Source organism: Phaethon aethereus, assembly GCF_964289735.1.
Source record: "Phaethon aethereus genome assembly, chromosome: 8".
NCBI classification, from domain to species: domain Eukaryota; kingdom Metazoa; phylum Chordata; class Aves; order Phaethontiformes; family Phaethontidae; genus Phaethon; species Phaethon aethereus.
In genome coordinates, this window is record NC_138584.1 from 31,330,625 (window position 1) to 31,347,339 (window position 16,715).

The 16,715-nt window shown below is 40.3% G+C and overlaps 1 protein-coding gene across 1 annotated transcript in view; it reads left to right on the forward strand.

Moving 5' to 3' along the window:
- FGGY (FGGY carbohydrate kinase domain containing) overlaps positions 1 to 16,715 on the forward strand; it is a gene marked incomplete at both ends in the record, with an annotated part of 134,381 nt that overhangs the window by 74,610 nt on the left and 43,056 nt on the right. Inside the window, 2 exons of the mRNA XM_082002795.1 lie at positions 12,729 to 12,836; positions 16,175 to 16,236. Coding sequence (XP_081858921.1) covers positions 12,729 to 12,836; positions 16,175 to 16,236 — 170 coding nt within the window. The remainder of the gene's footprint in view (positions 1 to 12,728; positions 12,837 to 16,174; positions 16,237 to 16,715) is intronic.

The following is a 16,715-nucleotide window of genomic DNA, read 5'->3' on the forward strand; positions in this document are numbered from 1 at the left end:
GGATCTTGAAAACAATTTCACAGATTGAAGGTCTTTTTTTCCAATTTATGTAAGAAACCTTGACCTTTGGGAATACAAAGAAAAGGATGATGTGCCACTGTGTGCCTGTTGTATACTTTCCCAAGCTGAAACATAAAATATGCTTTGGGTTAATGGATACTGATAAAAGGCAGAAGTAAATGTATGTGAACATTCAAGTTTGGAACAGTCAAAATTCATCTAGTTTAAAGGTTTTGTTTCAAAGCTGAACATTCAGTCAGCGTCCCTGATAAGACATTTGAAGTTCTTGCATCTCTGGTTTAGGCAGATGGAAATGGTGAACATTAATGAGCCTGGAATGATTACCCATTAATTCATTCTTATTTAACTTCTTCCAGAGCTGAAGCTCTCAAGTTGTCCCAGGCTTACTTCCAAGTTTGCTTCCTGGAATAAACACAGGAGGTTAACCTCACACCCAAGGAATAAAAACTTACAGAGGTGCGAATTTTCTGTTGAGGACACCAGCATTGTTTTTCTCTCTCTGGGGAGAGCAAACCCAGGGACGGTTCTAGAGGTGGATGCTGTGCTTAGACTTCTCTCTGCTCCCATGGTGATCTCCTGGAGACCTATTTCATATATGACTCTGAATGACCTAACTTAATCTGAAACTACTCTCTAGACCCTCCTGGCCTCTCTTTGTACTGATACAGAAACGGTTTGATCCACTTGCTCCAGCCTCTCTCTGGGGACGGTTCTCAGTTCTTGGGGCCAATGTCTGAACCATCTGACAGTTCCTCATAAAACTCTTCTTTCTACAAAGAAAACAGCACCATTCTTCTAGAAAGAAAACAAGTACATCTACCCCTCTAATAGCTTTTGGTTTATGTTATGTTTTTAGAAGATCATCTGTTGGATCACGAGCAGCATCCCCAGCCCATTGGTCTCAGGGGTTCTTTTTTACCATATTGGTCTTTTTGCCTGTTGCCCAATTCAAAGGATGGATCTTACTGCTCACATTTTCTGTTCATTGGTTTCAATTTTACCTGAACAGTGTTCAGCACTTGCTTCTCTATAACAGGAGTCTCAGGACCCAATTTCCAAGATGGTCGAGCTACCTAATTCCAAGCTGCCATTCTCTTCCATCACATGTGAGGTTAGTGACCCTGATTCATATATATGACTTGGAGGTTTTAGTGCTTCATGGGTGGATTACCCACATGACTGCAAACATGAGAGTCTGCTGCTCACAGTGGGTCAGTAAAGTCATCACTCAATGGTCAGGAAACCACTGGCAGAAGATTGCCAACTCTCTGGTGGATCTCGTCGAAGACTGAGAAGTTTATGTCTATTCAAGAACATTGATTTTTATATTTCCGCTCTCTAATTGTTTGTCTCACAAAGTGGCTACAGGTAGCACAGTAGGGTGATTACTTAATGCTCCTGACACAGATACCATTAAGCTGTGCTCCTCTTCTAGCTTGTGCTTTTAAGCGGCCAACTTACAAACACTTATGTCGTATTACAGCTCCCATCTTTTGCAAACAGCGGGCAAATTTCATAAAACAATTGAAACATGACTTGAAGAGCATGTTGTTCTCAGTGCCTGTGGCCAGAGCGCTCCTAGGTAAAGATAAGATGAGGTGGCTGAGAGATGTATTGCACCTCCTGACACTTCTTTGCACCTTTTTTCCATGGTGCATCATCTGCTTTTAAGTAGTGGGTCATGGATCGTGTGTTTATGGTATCTCTAATCCTCCTCCGAACTCTTCTATTATGCAATAGAGAGAGATAATGAGAATATAGGTTGTAGGCGCTCTCTTACGCTTTTATAAAAAAATCCATGGAGGGACAGGCTCCATATGTACAGTTAGGAGAAGATTTGTTTGAATGGGGAGGAGCTACAAGGACATTGCTGGTAGCCTTGTGAGAGTTCGGTGGTTAAGTATCGTACATTGTTTGGATTTCAATACCATTTCTGATCTGGAGCACCCACTCTATTTTTGTTCTGTCCTTGTGAGGAGAAAATTAATTGGAAAGGTTTAATGCAGCCCTAAATGCAGTGAGCCAAACTCAACTTTCCTACAGTTGAGTTTCCTTGCCCTGAGAGGTAGGCAATATACAGTAAGAAGAAAATATAAACTCACCCTATTTGATTTAATAATGATTGAAATTGTCTTCTCTCTCTCTGTCTCTCATTTTACTAACATCTTTTCCTGGCTGAAAAGGAGATTTATAAAAATACATTTTTTGGCAGAGAAGTGATATTTTATTACCATTTCACCATTTAAAAATAGATAATAATAAGGCAGACAAAATGAAGAGCATTTTGCTCCAATACAAGTTTCAGTTTTTCCTGGTTGTATATTCTGCTTTTGAATTTGGAGTGTTAAGTGTAAAGAGAGGAAGTAAAAAGTTGACAGCAGGAGAGGTAGTCAGTCTTGCACTGTATTTTCCCCTTGGGAAAATGGCAGGATTTTATAATGTGAAAAATATTATTCTGTTTAAAACAAATCACTTGTGTGGCTTTGCTGGTTAATATTTGAAGGCTGATATCATTACAAGCTTCTTTCATAAGATTTGTATTTAAAAAAAAAAAAGAGAATTTTTAAATCTTTTTGTATGATCAAGTAATAAGGGTCGGGGTAGATAAAGAAATTAACTGGGTAGTCTATAGTGTGTATTTGCACGATGTCAGCAACTCTGCAGTAGTACTCCTGGCCCTCGTTTCCTGCGGAATGTGCGAGGTCCCTGGGATCTGTCACATGATACACCACAGAAAGATGAGGAGTAGAGGTGGTTTTGCCGGGCAACTGACCTCCCGGTTTTGCCCATAATAATTTATTCATGTGGCCGTACCCTAAGACATACCAATACCATGCATGCCGTTGGCTGAAAAGTGATGCAGTGTGTTGAAAACAAAAAGCGCTTTATTTAACTACCCACAGTTAGCTCAGATGAAGAGTCCTGGCTGCTGTTTAAAAATGGCCACCGTGTAGAGGGGTCTGTTGCTCGGTTAAGGGGTACACTGAGTTAGTTAAGCCCCATGGCATCCATTGTCAGAGAATTTTCTCAGAAATGCAACTTCAAACTGGCTTCTGGTGGCAGACCTCCAGAAAAGCTGCTTAAAGTGCAGCCTATGACCTCTTACATTCCCTGCTCTTGGCAAGAGCCTGGTCTATTGGATTTTTAAAGGTAAAATAAAATACAGCTGAGTGAAACAGGAGGAGTTTTTGCTAAATTTTTTGTTGTTGTTTCTGTTGTCAGTTTTAAGGAACGTTTTAAGTGATGTATTTAAGTGTTTTAAGAACCAAGATCCTCTGGTTGAGGATGAAACCCTCAAACCTTGCCTTATAGTTTCTGCTGGTGGATTAGTTTTAAAGCAGTAAACATTTGAGTATGTGGTCATCCCCCTGGAGTGAGGAGCATGTCTAGTAAAGTCATGTCCAGTTCTCAGTTTTTGAAGCATGCCTAAGGAGCTAGTGTGATGTTCTTAGAGACAAAGCGCTGACTGCAGGAGCTGTCTTCGAGAACTCTCTTGGTCCCTACTTTTAGGAAATTAAGAACATCAACATGCGGAAGCAGGCATATTCCCTTCTTCTGCATCTAGGTATCTCCTGTCCCTCGTTTGAAGAGGTGTCCCTTACCTGTATGGACATTTGCCAGCATTCTTACAGACACTAAAAAACTAGGGCCAACATACTTCCTAAGGGTAGGTGCTAAGTCCACATTTGGACACCTAAACAGCTGGCTTCACGTTCTAAGTTCCTGAGCCAGAAATCAATGGGAAATGTGGGTCTTTAGGTTTTTTTGAAAATCAGAGTACTTATTTAAGTGTCTAAATACAAGCGTTAGTCCTGCATCTTCAGACAGTATAAATCAACACATCTCCATGGAAGCTGATGGTTAATATACTGGTTCGTACAAGCTGAGGCTTTGGCTCCCAAGGCTGGAAGCACTGATCTGGATGAATTTCTCTTTATACCTATTAATATAAATTAAGTACAAGTTGGTTAACGAATATTATTGTAATTCAAAATATTCTTTCATTAAAACTAACAAGATTTAAAAAAATTTCAAATACCTTTCCTTATTTAGCTTTGAATAAAAATCTCACAGTGGAAATGTTCCTCCAATTAATTCTTGTTAGATATAAAGCCAGGCTGTGCAGTATATAGTCCCATCACATAACTCACCTGAAATATTTTCAGAGATGATGCAATCAGCTTGCCCTAGGAGTGTGGTTTCTTTGCTGGGCATTAATCACATACCTTGTTTGGTCTGTAGTTTGTCGACCAGTTAATGTTTTATGGAAAATTTAGAAAATCAGAAATAGTTCTGCATGCATGTCATTCACATTTTGCTGCCTTTCTCATAAGGTTACTATGTGGAATAATACCTAACAGTAGTCCCTAAGAATTCATCTGTTTCTCCTGCTTTTAGGTCATACTGAAAGTTTTGTCCAGAAAATAACTAAAGCAGGGACTGAATTGGAATACAAGCTCCAAGTCATCATCAGAAATTTCAGATCTCAGTCTGCATTTTGATGCATACACTCTGTATGTCTTGGTAATTTTTACTTACGGGTGTTACTGTGGTTGTGACTGGTTTGATTTTTTTGTCATACAAGTTTGTGATATTACCAAGTGCAGAATAAGCACCAAAATCAAAAAGGTCTTTGTATTAATTTTGTCATGCATCTCCTTTGTGGGTCTGCTGCACTCAGAACCTTGCGGAGCTGCTGGACTGAAATGTGCTGGACTTGTGTTCTTGGTGTGTAAATAAGCAATAGCATTGCCTTCTCCTTCGGCCTCTCAATTACATTTTCTGGGTGTAAACTCTGCCCTGACACCCCTCAGGCCAGCTGCCCCAGGCTCTGCCAGCTAAATAGGCACATGTGCCTCTGCCAGAGCTCCAGTCCTGCAGCAGTCGCCCTTTACACTTACCAGGAGACTAAAGGCAGTGAGGAGACCCAGGTGACATAAAAACATTTCTTTACTACAGCCAACACAAAAGAAACCAACTTGGGTAAAAAAATAATGCCGAATACATATTTCTGTTTCAGCTTTCCCAGCACAGGCCACTCTCTGGCTGTAAGTTTACACTCTGGGCAGTGCCCAGAAGCCTTTGATTCTGTTGCATGGTTTTTCCACTTAGGAATATATCTGCCTTTCTGTCTGTCTCTTTCAACCTTAGCTGACTACATAGGAATCTTATCTTGCAGTATCTTATACTGCAAAAATATTGCCTGACGTCTCTGAATATTTTATGTTGTTGTTGCACAACCTCGATAGATGTAGCTGGACAATTTTGTTTCGCTTTGATTCATTCTGTTACCATTCTCCTAACTAAATGGGAGTCTTTCAGGTTTAGTAACTTTCCAGGTCTCCGGGTTTGGTAAGCCTGTGACATAGCCTTGGCCACAAATGATGGAGTCCATGTTCAGCAAGGTATTTATGAAAGTGGTTTCATCACATAAGCCAGAATTCTTCAACTGCATGTAGACAGATTACCAAAGTCATCTGCGGATGGATGTGTTCAGGCAGAATCCCGAAGCCCACGTTCAGTATCTATGTTGTTGTCGCCCAAGTAACTTCCATGCTTCCAGTGGGAAAAAGTTAGCTCTGTGCAAAAATTTTTGTGGCCTGATCTTAATATTGCACAGAAAGTCTGTCACAGTGGATGGCCCATGGGATGCCAACCTGTCACATGGAAGACAGCTATGTGACTTGCCACCGCAAGCTGTGCAGCTGCATAGCAAACCGATGATAGCCAGGGGACATAGGCTTAAAATATAATGAAATAAATTACTGGTGCTATATGACCTATAGGAATTTGAATATTAATAAATTCTCATTTCCTTTGTGTTCTCAAGTACATTTCTTGTGTTCTAAGACCCTATTTTCTTAAAAGTATTTTACATCAGGCTAAAGTTTGAATACTGTTAAGTGTTTAATATGTAATTCCTACAAATAATGAATATATTTTAGGAAGTTGACTGCACTCACCATAGGCTTAACCTAGAGAATTGCCTCCAGAGCTATGGGGAAACTTAGTTTTAAACCCATTTAGTGCTGGAGACATAATGCCAGGATGGCAATTTTAGATTAGGCATCAGTTCACTGAAAATACAATTGCATGACCCAACTCCACCCAGTTAATATATATGCCACCAGAAAGTGCTGTTATTAAATCACACGTTCAGTAGCTATTACTATGACCGGAGTTTGAACCAGAAACCTAGAAATGAAACGTTCTTGGGTTTCCCTTTGAATTCTCTCCTTTTTTTATGAATCTCTTTCATTCTTTGTCAGAGAGTTGTGGTCAAATAGCTATATAAGACCCATCTGTCAGCAGAAGCAAAATGATACAGTTTTCTTAATACAGGATTTTATGCATCAGTGTAAAACCTCTGAATTGAGTGAATGTCAGTATTCTCAATCCACAGTCAGTCAGAAAGTTTGAAAGTTGAAAGTCAGCAGAGAAGTTAATGAAAGTATTTGACTTGTCAGTGATCAAAGTCCAGAACTGTAAAGAGTATTTATTAGTTGGTGACTGATACAGTGCTTTACCTTGTTTCTTTCCCTGCTCTCCGTTAATATCTTAGATCTTTTTTCATACCTGCCTTAGTCTAACAAAAGCAGCTGTTACTCTGAATTTCTGGCTATAGAAGCTGATAAGTGAGGTGATTTTCAAACAAACTTTCTGACCTAGCTTCTCATTAGCAAATGGTTACTCTAAAAAAAGTTGTGACAGTAGAATGAAAGCTTAATTTTGCATTCATGTAAGTGAGTGTAAGTCAAGAATAGTTCCACAGAAATTTGGTTTTCTTGCTCTATGACATACTGCAAGTAAATAGAGAATCTGATACTAGAATGCTGCCAGATATCATGGGCCCAATATTAGGAAGCAGGAAATGGAAGAAAATGGGTATATAGCAGTACAGCCTGTTAATATAAAGATTTACTTTCAGGTAATAGTCAAATTCTCCAATAGTGTTACTGTAAGGAATTTGTGTGAGCCTCCAGCAGCAACAGATGGTGTCAACTAAGGAAGAAAATTCTGCTGAAACTCATGCTTCCATAAAACTGCGCTCACCAGTGTGGCCTGTTTTATTTTATCTTGTCTTTGATTACCATAACATTTGCATAAAACTGAGGAGGAAACACAAGCATGTGCCTGATCATTATGGCCAGTCTAGCAAAACAAAGCTAAGTAAAATAAATCTCACATTGTGACTTGCTCATTTTATGGGACGGCTGTATGCCTAGCTGATTCTCGCCTGTGAAGGTCTGTGGTCAGTTTTGGGCCCCTCGCTACAAGAAGGATGTTGAGGTGCTGGAGCGTGTCCAGAGAAGGGCAACGAAGCTGGTGAGGGGGCTGGAGCACAAGTCTTATGAGGCGCAGCTGAGGGAACTGGGGTTGTTCAGTCTGGAGAAGAGGAGGCTGAGAGGAGACCTTATCCCTCTCTACAACTACCTGAAAGGGGGTTGTGGCGACGAGGGTGTTGGTCTCTTCTCCCCAGTAACCAGCGATAGGATGAGAGGAAATGGCCTCAAGTTACACCGGGGGAGGTTTAGATTGGATATTAGGAAAAATTTCTTCACCGAGAGGGTGATCACGCATTGGAACAGGCTGCCCAGGTGGAGTTGCCATCTCTGGAAGTGTTCAGAAAACGTGTGGATGTGGTGCTTCAGGACATGGTTTAAGGAACATGGTGGCACTGGATTAATGGTTGGACTTGATCTTGAAGGTCCTTTCCAACCTAGTGATTCTGTGATTCTGTTCCACTCCTTGTACCAAAATGACAGTCCTGACAGCTGAACTTAGTTTGGATTAACGGTGCTGGCTCCTTGCTTTCACTCACATGAGCTGTAAGTTAACCTAAAAGCGGTAAGTAGTGCTGTTTTCCACATAGGCTTTTACAATAGAGGTGGACTTCTTTTTTTGTATGTTTTTGTTTTAGAGGGAGAGGCAAGTGGGCAGGGCTAGACAAAGTTAAATACATTACAGATCTCATATTAGTGCAATTTAAGCAGGTCCTTTCATACTTCAGCTTAGGTTTATACAGCATTATATATTTTAAAGACATTTTTCATTTCTGTGGGCTGCCAGATGTGCTGCTGATACCTTCTGATCTTAGATAGTTTGACATTGATTTGCGTAGCACACGCCAGGGTTGAAATCTGGTCTGTAACTCATCCAAATGATCTATTCATAACAAAAAGTGCCTCCTGGCAGTTGCACCACAGCTGAATATTGTTAAACTGAATTCATCATTTCATTTGTTTCTGATTGCTCTATAATGTTTACATATCTTACATATTAGTATGATCTTTTATAAAGCACACACTGAGGTTAAATCCTCCCAGATAGAACTTTTTTCTCCTTTTTCTCCCTTTCAGGAAGTGTTGAACTCTTTTTTTTCCTTCAAATGAGCAGGAATCTTGGAACTGCTTAACGCTCATCTCATCTGAAACGATGGACTGAGCAAGAAGGAATGTGTGTGTTGGGGAGACATGGAAAGGTGGCATTTTCCTGCACAAAAGAATTCTTCCTCATCCAAAGACAGAATAACTGTGAGGTGGAATTGCCTGTCCAAGTATAATGCTTCTGTAAGCAAACATCACGGATGAGGGCAATAGTCTCTGTATGAATATGTTCAATGTGAATATTTTATAGATGCTGCTTATGACCCAAAACGTGAATAGGTTCAGATTCTTCTCATCTCCCATCTTCAGCTTCCTGCTGCAATAATTGTTGTGCAGAGATCATTGTAATGTTTACCAGAGGATGTCCTCTCTGAGTTTCAGTTTCACTACATGTAAAAAATACTAAACATTAATATGCCTCACAATTGGGGTGTGTGCAAGGACAAATTTAAGTTAAATAGAAGGCAGAAAATCCGAGGCTCCCTTTGAAAATGTATTTTAACTTCCAAAGAAAGATGACATCTCTTATTTGCTTTAAAAATAAAAATCAATTGCCCATAAATCTAAAACAGATGTTGTTTTTCTACTAAAAAGATTAAGGATTTTCTTAAGCTCATTAAAGGAAAAAAAATAATGACACCACACTGATCCTCCTATATCATCATAAGAATGTCTGAAGGCAATACAAAGCTATGAAACAGACATGGTATTAGTGTAACAAAAATAGCTCTGAATCTGGCAAATTGTGCTCATCTTCTGGGTTCTGCCGCAACCTTTGCACTATTTCTCCAACCTTACGCTTACGTCTGGTCATGTGTTTTAGTGGGATTGGGTGGTATGTATACTCAAACAGAATTTGGACTTTTTATTAAGAAAATACAAATGCCAGCTGCTGCACGGCTTGCAAGACTTAAGCATCATCCAACTTATTTCAAGGAGGGGAAATGGAAACCATTTGCTATTTCTCATGCATATATCTAGGGAAGAATGTTCACCCTGTTGCTTCTCAAAGATTGTGTGTGTCTTTTGGGGAGTATGTTATTTCCCAATTTTCTCGTTTTCCATGTGCATCAAAACCCAGAGTCTACAAAATGGGAATTAAACTCTTTAAGTGGAAGGAGGAAATAAGAAACCTGATGATGCCATATGTGGTACCAATAAAGCCCAGCATGGCAGCCAGTGTTCTTTATTCCAGTTAAAAGTTCCCACAGCAGAACCAAATGATAACCTCGTACCCCACTGGCTGTGTTCATCAGCGTGACGATATGCAACTCCCTCGTTTGCTCTGTTTATCTGTTGAAAGTTTGCTGGAATGTGTACAAACGGTACTTCAGTAGCGAGATGATAGGAAAAGCTCAGTGTAATTTGAGAAGAGCCAGCATGGAAATATCCTGTCCTGGCAAATTCCTGTGGGTGTCCAAAATACTAGTCCAGAAGTACTGGCTCCAGGGTGAGTTTCGTCTTTCAATCAATCTAAGCCTTTTAGTGCTCTCAGACATACAGGACAATTGTGGACTAATGATAGAAGAAAGTTGTTTGTTAGTTTGTTTGTTTATTATATTGTCCTTCTTGATGTTCAGAACTTCCCCTGATTTCACAAAATAACTTTGTGTCTTTAATATCCTTAGACTCTTTGGTTTCTTCAGACCACATAGCAGTTGGATTTTAAGCTTGATACATCTGGTGTAGCTAGATTCTTCCTTCAGAAATCACAGTAGAGTACGGAATACGCAAACGGAATTTTGCAGCATCAAAAATATTTTGAGATGAGACTTTGAAAACCCAGGCCCCTTTGGTCCTAAATGTTCCTTCCCACCTGTAGAGGAACATGTTGTGGACACAGCTATAGGATGGGAATTAGACAAGGACGCTTGAGTTCTCAGCACACTTCCATTGCTAGTTCAGGGCAGATACTAACTTGGAATTTTGACCTTATGCTGTGTTCTCAGTAAGGTCAGTGATGTGGAATTGGTCTAAAAATCAGGTTATTTTAGGATTTGCTTTCTGTTGCATTTCATTTTGTTATTGAAATTGTAAAAGAAGGCTTGCCCCATAGAGGTGTTGAAAACCCAAAGCTGTATTAATTTGTAGTTTTAAGAGAAAACAAAACAAAACCAAATGTCTTTGCAATGTTTTTGACGTAGCTTCGTCCACTTGGAGTCATAAATGCCTTTTTAAATTCAGTACAGCTATTCTTGCTCTTTAATGGGTTTAGTCAGCCAAAATTTTACGCAGACACACAGACACATGTGCACACGTACATTTTTAGCGAAAGTAAGTCAGGGCATTAGAGCTGACGGGGAGAACTGAGTAAGATTCTCATATTCGTTAGATGTGTTCCTAAGAGAAATCAGGATTGCCTGAAACTGTAGTGATGTATTTTGAGAAACCATTTTTTGTTGTTTTATTTTCCTACTTCATGACAAGAATGAGCTGTAATGCAAGTTTATGGCCTGAGCTGATTATTGTTTGTGCAGAACCTCCCTGCTGGTGTATTTACTAAACACGTGTGATGCACAAATGCCAGTAAACTGCATCTTAGTGCATATTCCCTAGTTGCTAGCAAAAACTGTCTTTAAAGTTTGGCTTGTTTAAATATACAAAGAATGTGCATCAAATTTAACAGGAACAAGCCTGAATTTTTAATTACTCTTCCTCAAAACTATTTTGACGTGAAATCCAGGCCTTATTGAAATCAATGGCAAACCTCAAGCATCCTTTAATGGGTCTAGGATTTTGCTAATGAAGAGCAAGGCCTAAATACAGAAAAACATTGTCCCATTGACTAAGACCTTTCTTTTTTGCTGTTCCAGCATTGCAAACATACAGACTTATTTTGTTAGGGAATTCTCATGTTTCCTCCTCTTGGAGCACTTCCCACCTTCCGGAGAACAACAGTTGCAGATTTAACCTTCCCATTAACGTAGCCTAGTGGGAAGTGCGTCCATGCATCATGTGCCGGTGTAGGACTGCACTGCCATCCTCTTTTCCCAGTGAAATCATGGCTGCGTATACCTCAAATGTATATGCCTCTTGTTGGTCCTGGAAGAGAAAATGTGAATCAAGCTTCCGAGAGAAGCAGGTAGCCTGCCAAGGGATGGATCACCTGTCTTCTCCAGCCCCCGCTGCAAGGATTACATGTGTTCAACCAGTGCAGAATACAGAACTAGTCTTCGTAGCAAGTACTAGGGACCCAAGCTCCACTGCCCCAGTCCCCGTCATGTGTTGGGCCTTACTCGCTAGGCTAGACAGCGAAGCTACTTACGCTTTCTTTCTGGACCAGGAGGGAAGTCTAGAATGTCTATCTATGTTGAAAGTGGAGTGGCTTTATAAGAGGAAGGAAGATGCCCTCCACCCTTAAAAACTGGTAATTTGCATCTTCTGAAGCAGAGAAGGGAAATGAACCACTGTCTCCCACATCCTGAGTGGTCTAACCACTAAATTATTGCATAGGATATCACTGTATATGTGGGTGGTATATTTGTATGCAAGCGACAGAATACAGTTCTGTTCAGTGTCTGGAATATAGTGCTTAGAATCCTGCCTTGATGAAATGGTTCACAGGTGTGCAGGAAGGAGTGGTTTCTGTAAAGCTAAGCCTAAGTAAGGGGCAGAATCTAATGTTTACCCAGGCAAATATTTCCTGTTGACTAAAACAAATAAATCCCCTTTTGCCCAGCCTAGAGCTTTGCAGCTTCCACCCGAGGCACCTACCTCTCCTGACAGCGCTGTGAGAGCACTGGAGCTTGGGGTTCCACTGCAAACTTCAGGAGTGGATGGCAGATCTTGGGGCACCTCCCTGTGTCCTCTGTCAGCAGGATTCCCTCTCCGTTCTTAACTCTGAAAACATACAGGATGAGTGCTCTCTAAACACCAGTTGCCAGTTCCATTGGCTGTGTTTTCTGATGACAGTCAAAGCAGAGTGTTGCATCCAACTGTTCATCCTAAGATGTTTTTCTGGAGAAACAGAGCAGTTTCTCTTTCTCTGTAAAATACAGCTTCTGTTCCTGAAATTTCTTACGTTCTGCATGGCCAGACCCAGCTGTTCTGTAAATGGTGGTGACTGGGGGCAGTTGTGCAATCGATAGCTGCAGCTGTGTCATGTCATCTAAAAATTATGCAAATGGGTACATATTTCTCCATATTCTCCTTAGAGAATTATTCTCCTTCTACCTATACATCTCCACTCATGTTGGGAACTCCAGTGGAAGAACAGGAATCATTTTCAGTTTTAGACTCCGATAGCTGCCGGACATTAGTTGTGAAGTACCTACTTTGACAAGTAGTTTCATTCACTAGAGCTTTCTTTTGCTTTTCCAGGTCAGCGAGACACCCATTTTTGTGCCTGGGGTTTGGGGACCTTATTTCTCTGCAATGGTACCTGGATTGTGGTTGAATGAAGGAGGTCAAAGTGCTACAGGAAAACTGGTAAGTGTTTGGAGACACAAACAGACTCCAAGATGGGAGGTCTGCCGTGAGTGCTGTCATTAGGCGGGATAGCTTCACTGTCAATTCAGGCAGAGCTCTGCTTGATTGTTATGTCTCTTACAAACTGTTCATTTGCATACTGGTAGGGGATTACATATGGGGCAGAGCACTACGAGCATGTCTTCCTTTTATGATGATGGTGATGATTATTGTTATTATTTTACAGGCAAACAGGCATTTGTTCTTTAGCAGGAGGCTGAGATAGACTTTGAAATAAAGAAAATGATACCTACGGTGTTATATAGAACAGTTGTGCTTATTGATGGATGGGCATAAATGAAAGATGTATTGTATGGACAGAATAGTAACATATTAACATGTTATCCTGTCTAGACAGATGCTGCATGTATTGTCACCTCAATTCTTTCTTTGAGTGCAAAGAGACTAACAATATTAGGCTAATTTAATTTATCAATAAAAAGGAAAACCAGACTGGATTATCTAAAAATGATTTTTTTTTATTTACAGGGAGGCAATCAGAATGAAAACACTGATGTCAAATTTAAAGAAAGGCTAGATGTATAAAACAGTATTTAGGCTTGAGTCCAAAAGTGTCAGCAAGACCTTAGTGGCTGCTTAACCCTGGAAGCTTCTAAAGCTCCCTGTGTGTCTCCCTGCTCAGTCTGTAGAAATACTGGCTGCCCTTAGGGGTGAGGTGCCAAGCTCCTCTTGAGAAACTGCAGGAGGCGAGCCCAGTCCTGGGGGTATCCTGTGTAAGCTCACAAAGCGTGCAGGTGGGTTTGGTCGTTCACAAATTGCAGGCGTAATTGCTGTCTTACTCAGACCTAGCACCACCCATCTGTTTAAAAGCCTAGTGATCAGAGTACGTGTCCAGGAAGTAGTAGATTTGGGCATCGCTGCATTTATGCATTCTATATGAAAGAGTCACTGAACAGGAGACAGAAATAATCCTGGATCAGGAAGCCCAGGCACACCCTAAGCATTGAGCTATGAATTGGTGTTCCCTCCTGTGCTCTCTTCTTGGCCACGTGAATCTGACATTCCTCTCTGGACAGTGTCACAGCTTCAGTGGGAGAGTCACCCCTCTTCCTCTCCTGCAGCCTCCACTTCCCCTCCCATCTCCGACCCATGCTTAGCCTCACAGCTAAAGCGCTCTCGCAGCAGGTGGGATGTGTGTGCTATAAATTTTTCAGGTCAAGATGGGGCTAGAACCAAAGTGTCCCATTTTATAGGTGACTGCCACAACTGGAAATAAAATCTAGTTATAGCTTGTGACAACATCACTTTAAAAGGAAGATGGCAAATCTTGTGCATTTCTTTGTAAGAACACTTCTGAGAGGGGAAGTCTCCATGCACTTAGTCCAAAGCGAGTGAAGAAACTCTGGAGAGGATACAGCAAGTCAGTGTTTTCTGTTGGCTGGCTCAAGGTGGTTCCACACTTAAAACATACCATGAGAGTGAGGGCATTTCAGAAAAATGATTTTTAAAATCCTTTCCATTCTAGTACCAGAGGACAAGATGTTCCTGAGTCATTAAAGAAGTTGCTGGAAGCAATGTATGGTCTTGTTAGGACCCATAGCAAAAGTCAGCTCTAAGTACTGTTAGGTATATTAGGGAAGCTATCTTATAAAACATTCTTAGAATCTCTTATGTGGTTTTCTTGAGGTCGTATGTATAGAACATATATGGGGAGCCACAGGAGGAAACAGTGTATGTGCACTGTGTGGAGGATAGGTTGCATTCATTATCTTTGTAATTTTAAAGCTGTAGTCTTTTTAAGATCCTGCTTTCTCATACTTCAAGCTTTCTGAAAACAAAACAAAAAAAAGGACGTGTTTTGGGTTTCTTTTCATTGCTTGATCTATGCCCAAAGGTGAATTCTTTTCACGAAATTTGAACAGTCTGTTGAACTTGTTAAAAGTAAAACTGATACACTTCCCTTTAAAAATTTCTAATTAATTTTTTATTGATACAGCTGCGAAAAGAGTCTGTTAGATTTTGAAAACTGGTTCAGGTAGAGTCTAGATGAAGAATTAAGAGCGCAACTTGTTTTGAAAAAGCATGTTTGTTTGTCTGTTAGATGGGCTTTTGCACTGGTTTTTCAAAATTGTAGGAAGAAAGATATTGCACAACAGAGACAAAAGATGGCATGACGTCATTGCAAATTGTAAATAAAGAATAGCAGAAGAGGATTTCTAGATGCAACCCTCGTGTGGCCATGTCTTGAATTAAGGGCAGGGCATTTAAGTATCTAACTTCATAGCTTCTGTAACATTTTTGTGTGAAGTGTTTTCACAGCGCACAAGCATATGTGATATTTATTTATAGATTTATTTCTGAATTTATGAGCTGCTCCTGAGTTCTAAAGAGATTATGCAAGATTGCAAAATTCAGGTCTGAGCTTTGTTTCTAAGGCAGGTACTTGTTTGAGTTTTGTCTGATGCAAATCTCAGGAAGAACAGGCATGCGTTATTTTTATTGCTACGTTCAGATGTGTATTCTTCATTATAAGGATGAGACTCATGCTGTTAAAAATCAAATACTAATGTGGTTTGCTGCCAATAGGTATTGCCAAATATACTCAGTGCTCTTGAGTAGCTCTAGTTTAGTCTCCTCAGCTTTTACTGTCACCTCTGATGGGATATTACAGAGAGGCCACAAAACCTGCTGAACTGTTGTCTTAAAAGCCCATGTTATTCTGCCTGATACTTTGTTTTGTGAATAATGGTAGCCACTGTGAAGTGAAAGGACCAGATGATTTATAACTTTAGTATAGACAGAGCCTATATTGATCCTTTTTTATAGCAACAGTTGCTTGTCACGGTATACATTTTGTTTCCTGCAACGAACATATGGAGCATCTATCAGGATGGCAACACACCTTGTATTTTATTATAACAGTTTAATATGGAAACATGTAGGGTTTTGGGCCAAGAAGATGCTCCTGGTAGAATTCCAGTGAAGGTATGCATGCAAGAGAATGGGAGAGACTAAAGGACATGCTTTCAGATAGTGTTGGACAGGAAAAAAGTCATCCTTTCAGCTTGCGTTTCTGACTGAGGAGCTGCGTGCTTAGCATTCTGCCTGGTTTTGGTGCAGCGTTGGTGGTTGTTTCTTACCGTTTTTAAGCCAAATCCTGAATCCAGTAATGTCAGTGGAAGTTTTGCCATTGGCTTCACTAGGACTAGGACTTAACACCTCATGAGTAATTTAGAAACTCTCTTGTCTTTTTAAAGTTACGACACTGTATTACCCTTTTCCAGGACTGAATTTTTAAGATGTAATCATTCCAAAAATGTTGCTTTCCTCTTTTTCAGATAGATCATGTGGTCCGAGGCCATGTCTCCTTCCCGGAATTACAGTCAAAAGCTGCAGCCAGGTCACTGTTCTTATTCCTTTATCAAATAGCTGCCTTACAAATTGATGATACACTGTATTCCCAGTAGTACAGAATTGCACTGCTGTATCCTTATTCTGAAAAAGAGGAATTAACAGTCTGTTAGTGGGTTGGAGCTATTTACAAAGGCTTGCCAGGTGATTGCTCAAAGACGAAAGCTTTAAACTCCCCTCAGATACCTTTGGCATATCTAAGTGGTGATACTAACTTTTTGCTTTTCAGCTGTTTTTGTATCCAGCCCAGAGTATTTCTTGATACCATAGCATCAGCCCTGTTCAGCAGACCTTTATGCCTTGGGCTAATGATGTGTCTTAATTTGTAGGTGACACTATTAAGCTCCAAGGATGAGATGTAGCTTAACTAGGAATATATTACTCAATATTTTTGGAACAGTCATCTAAAGGAAGGTATAGCCACACTATGAAAAACTCCTGCATGGCAGCACAAATAAAACAGAGAAA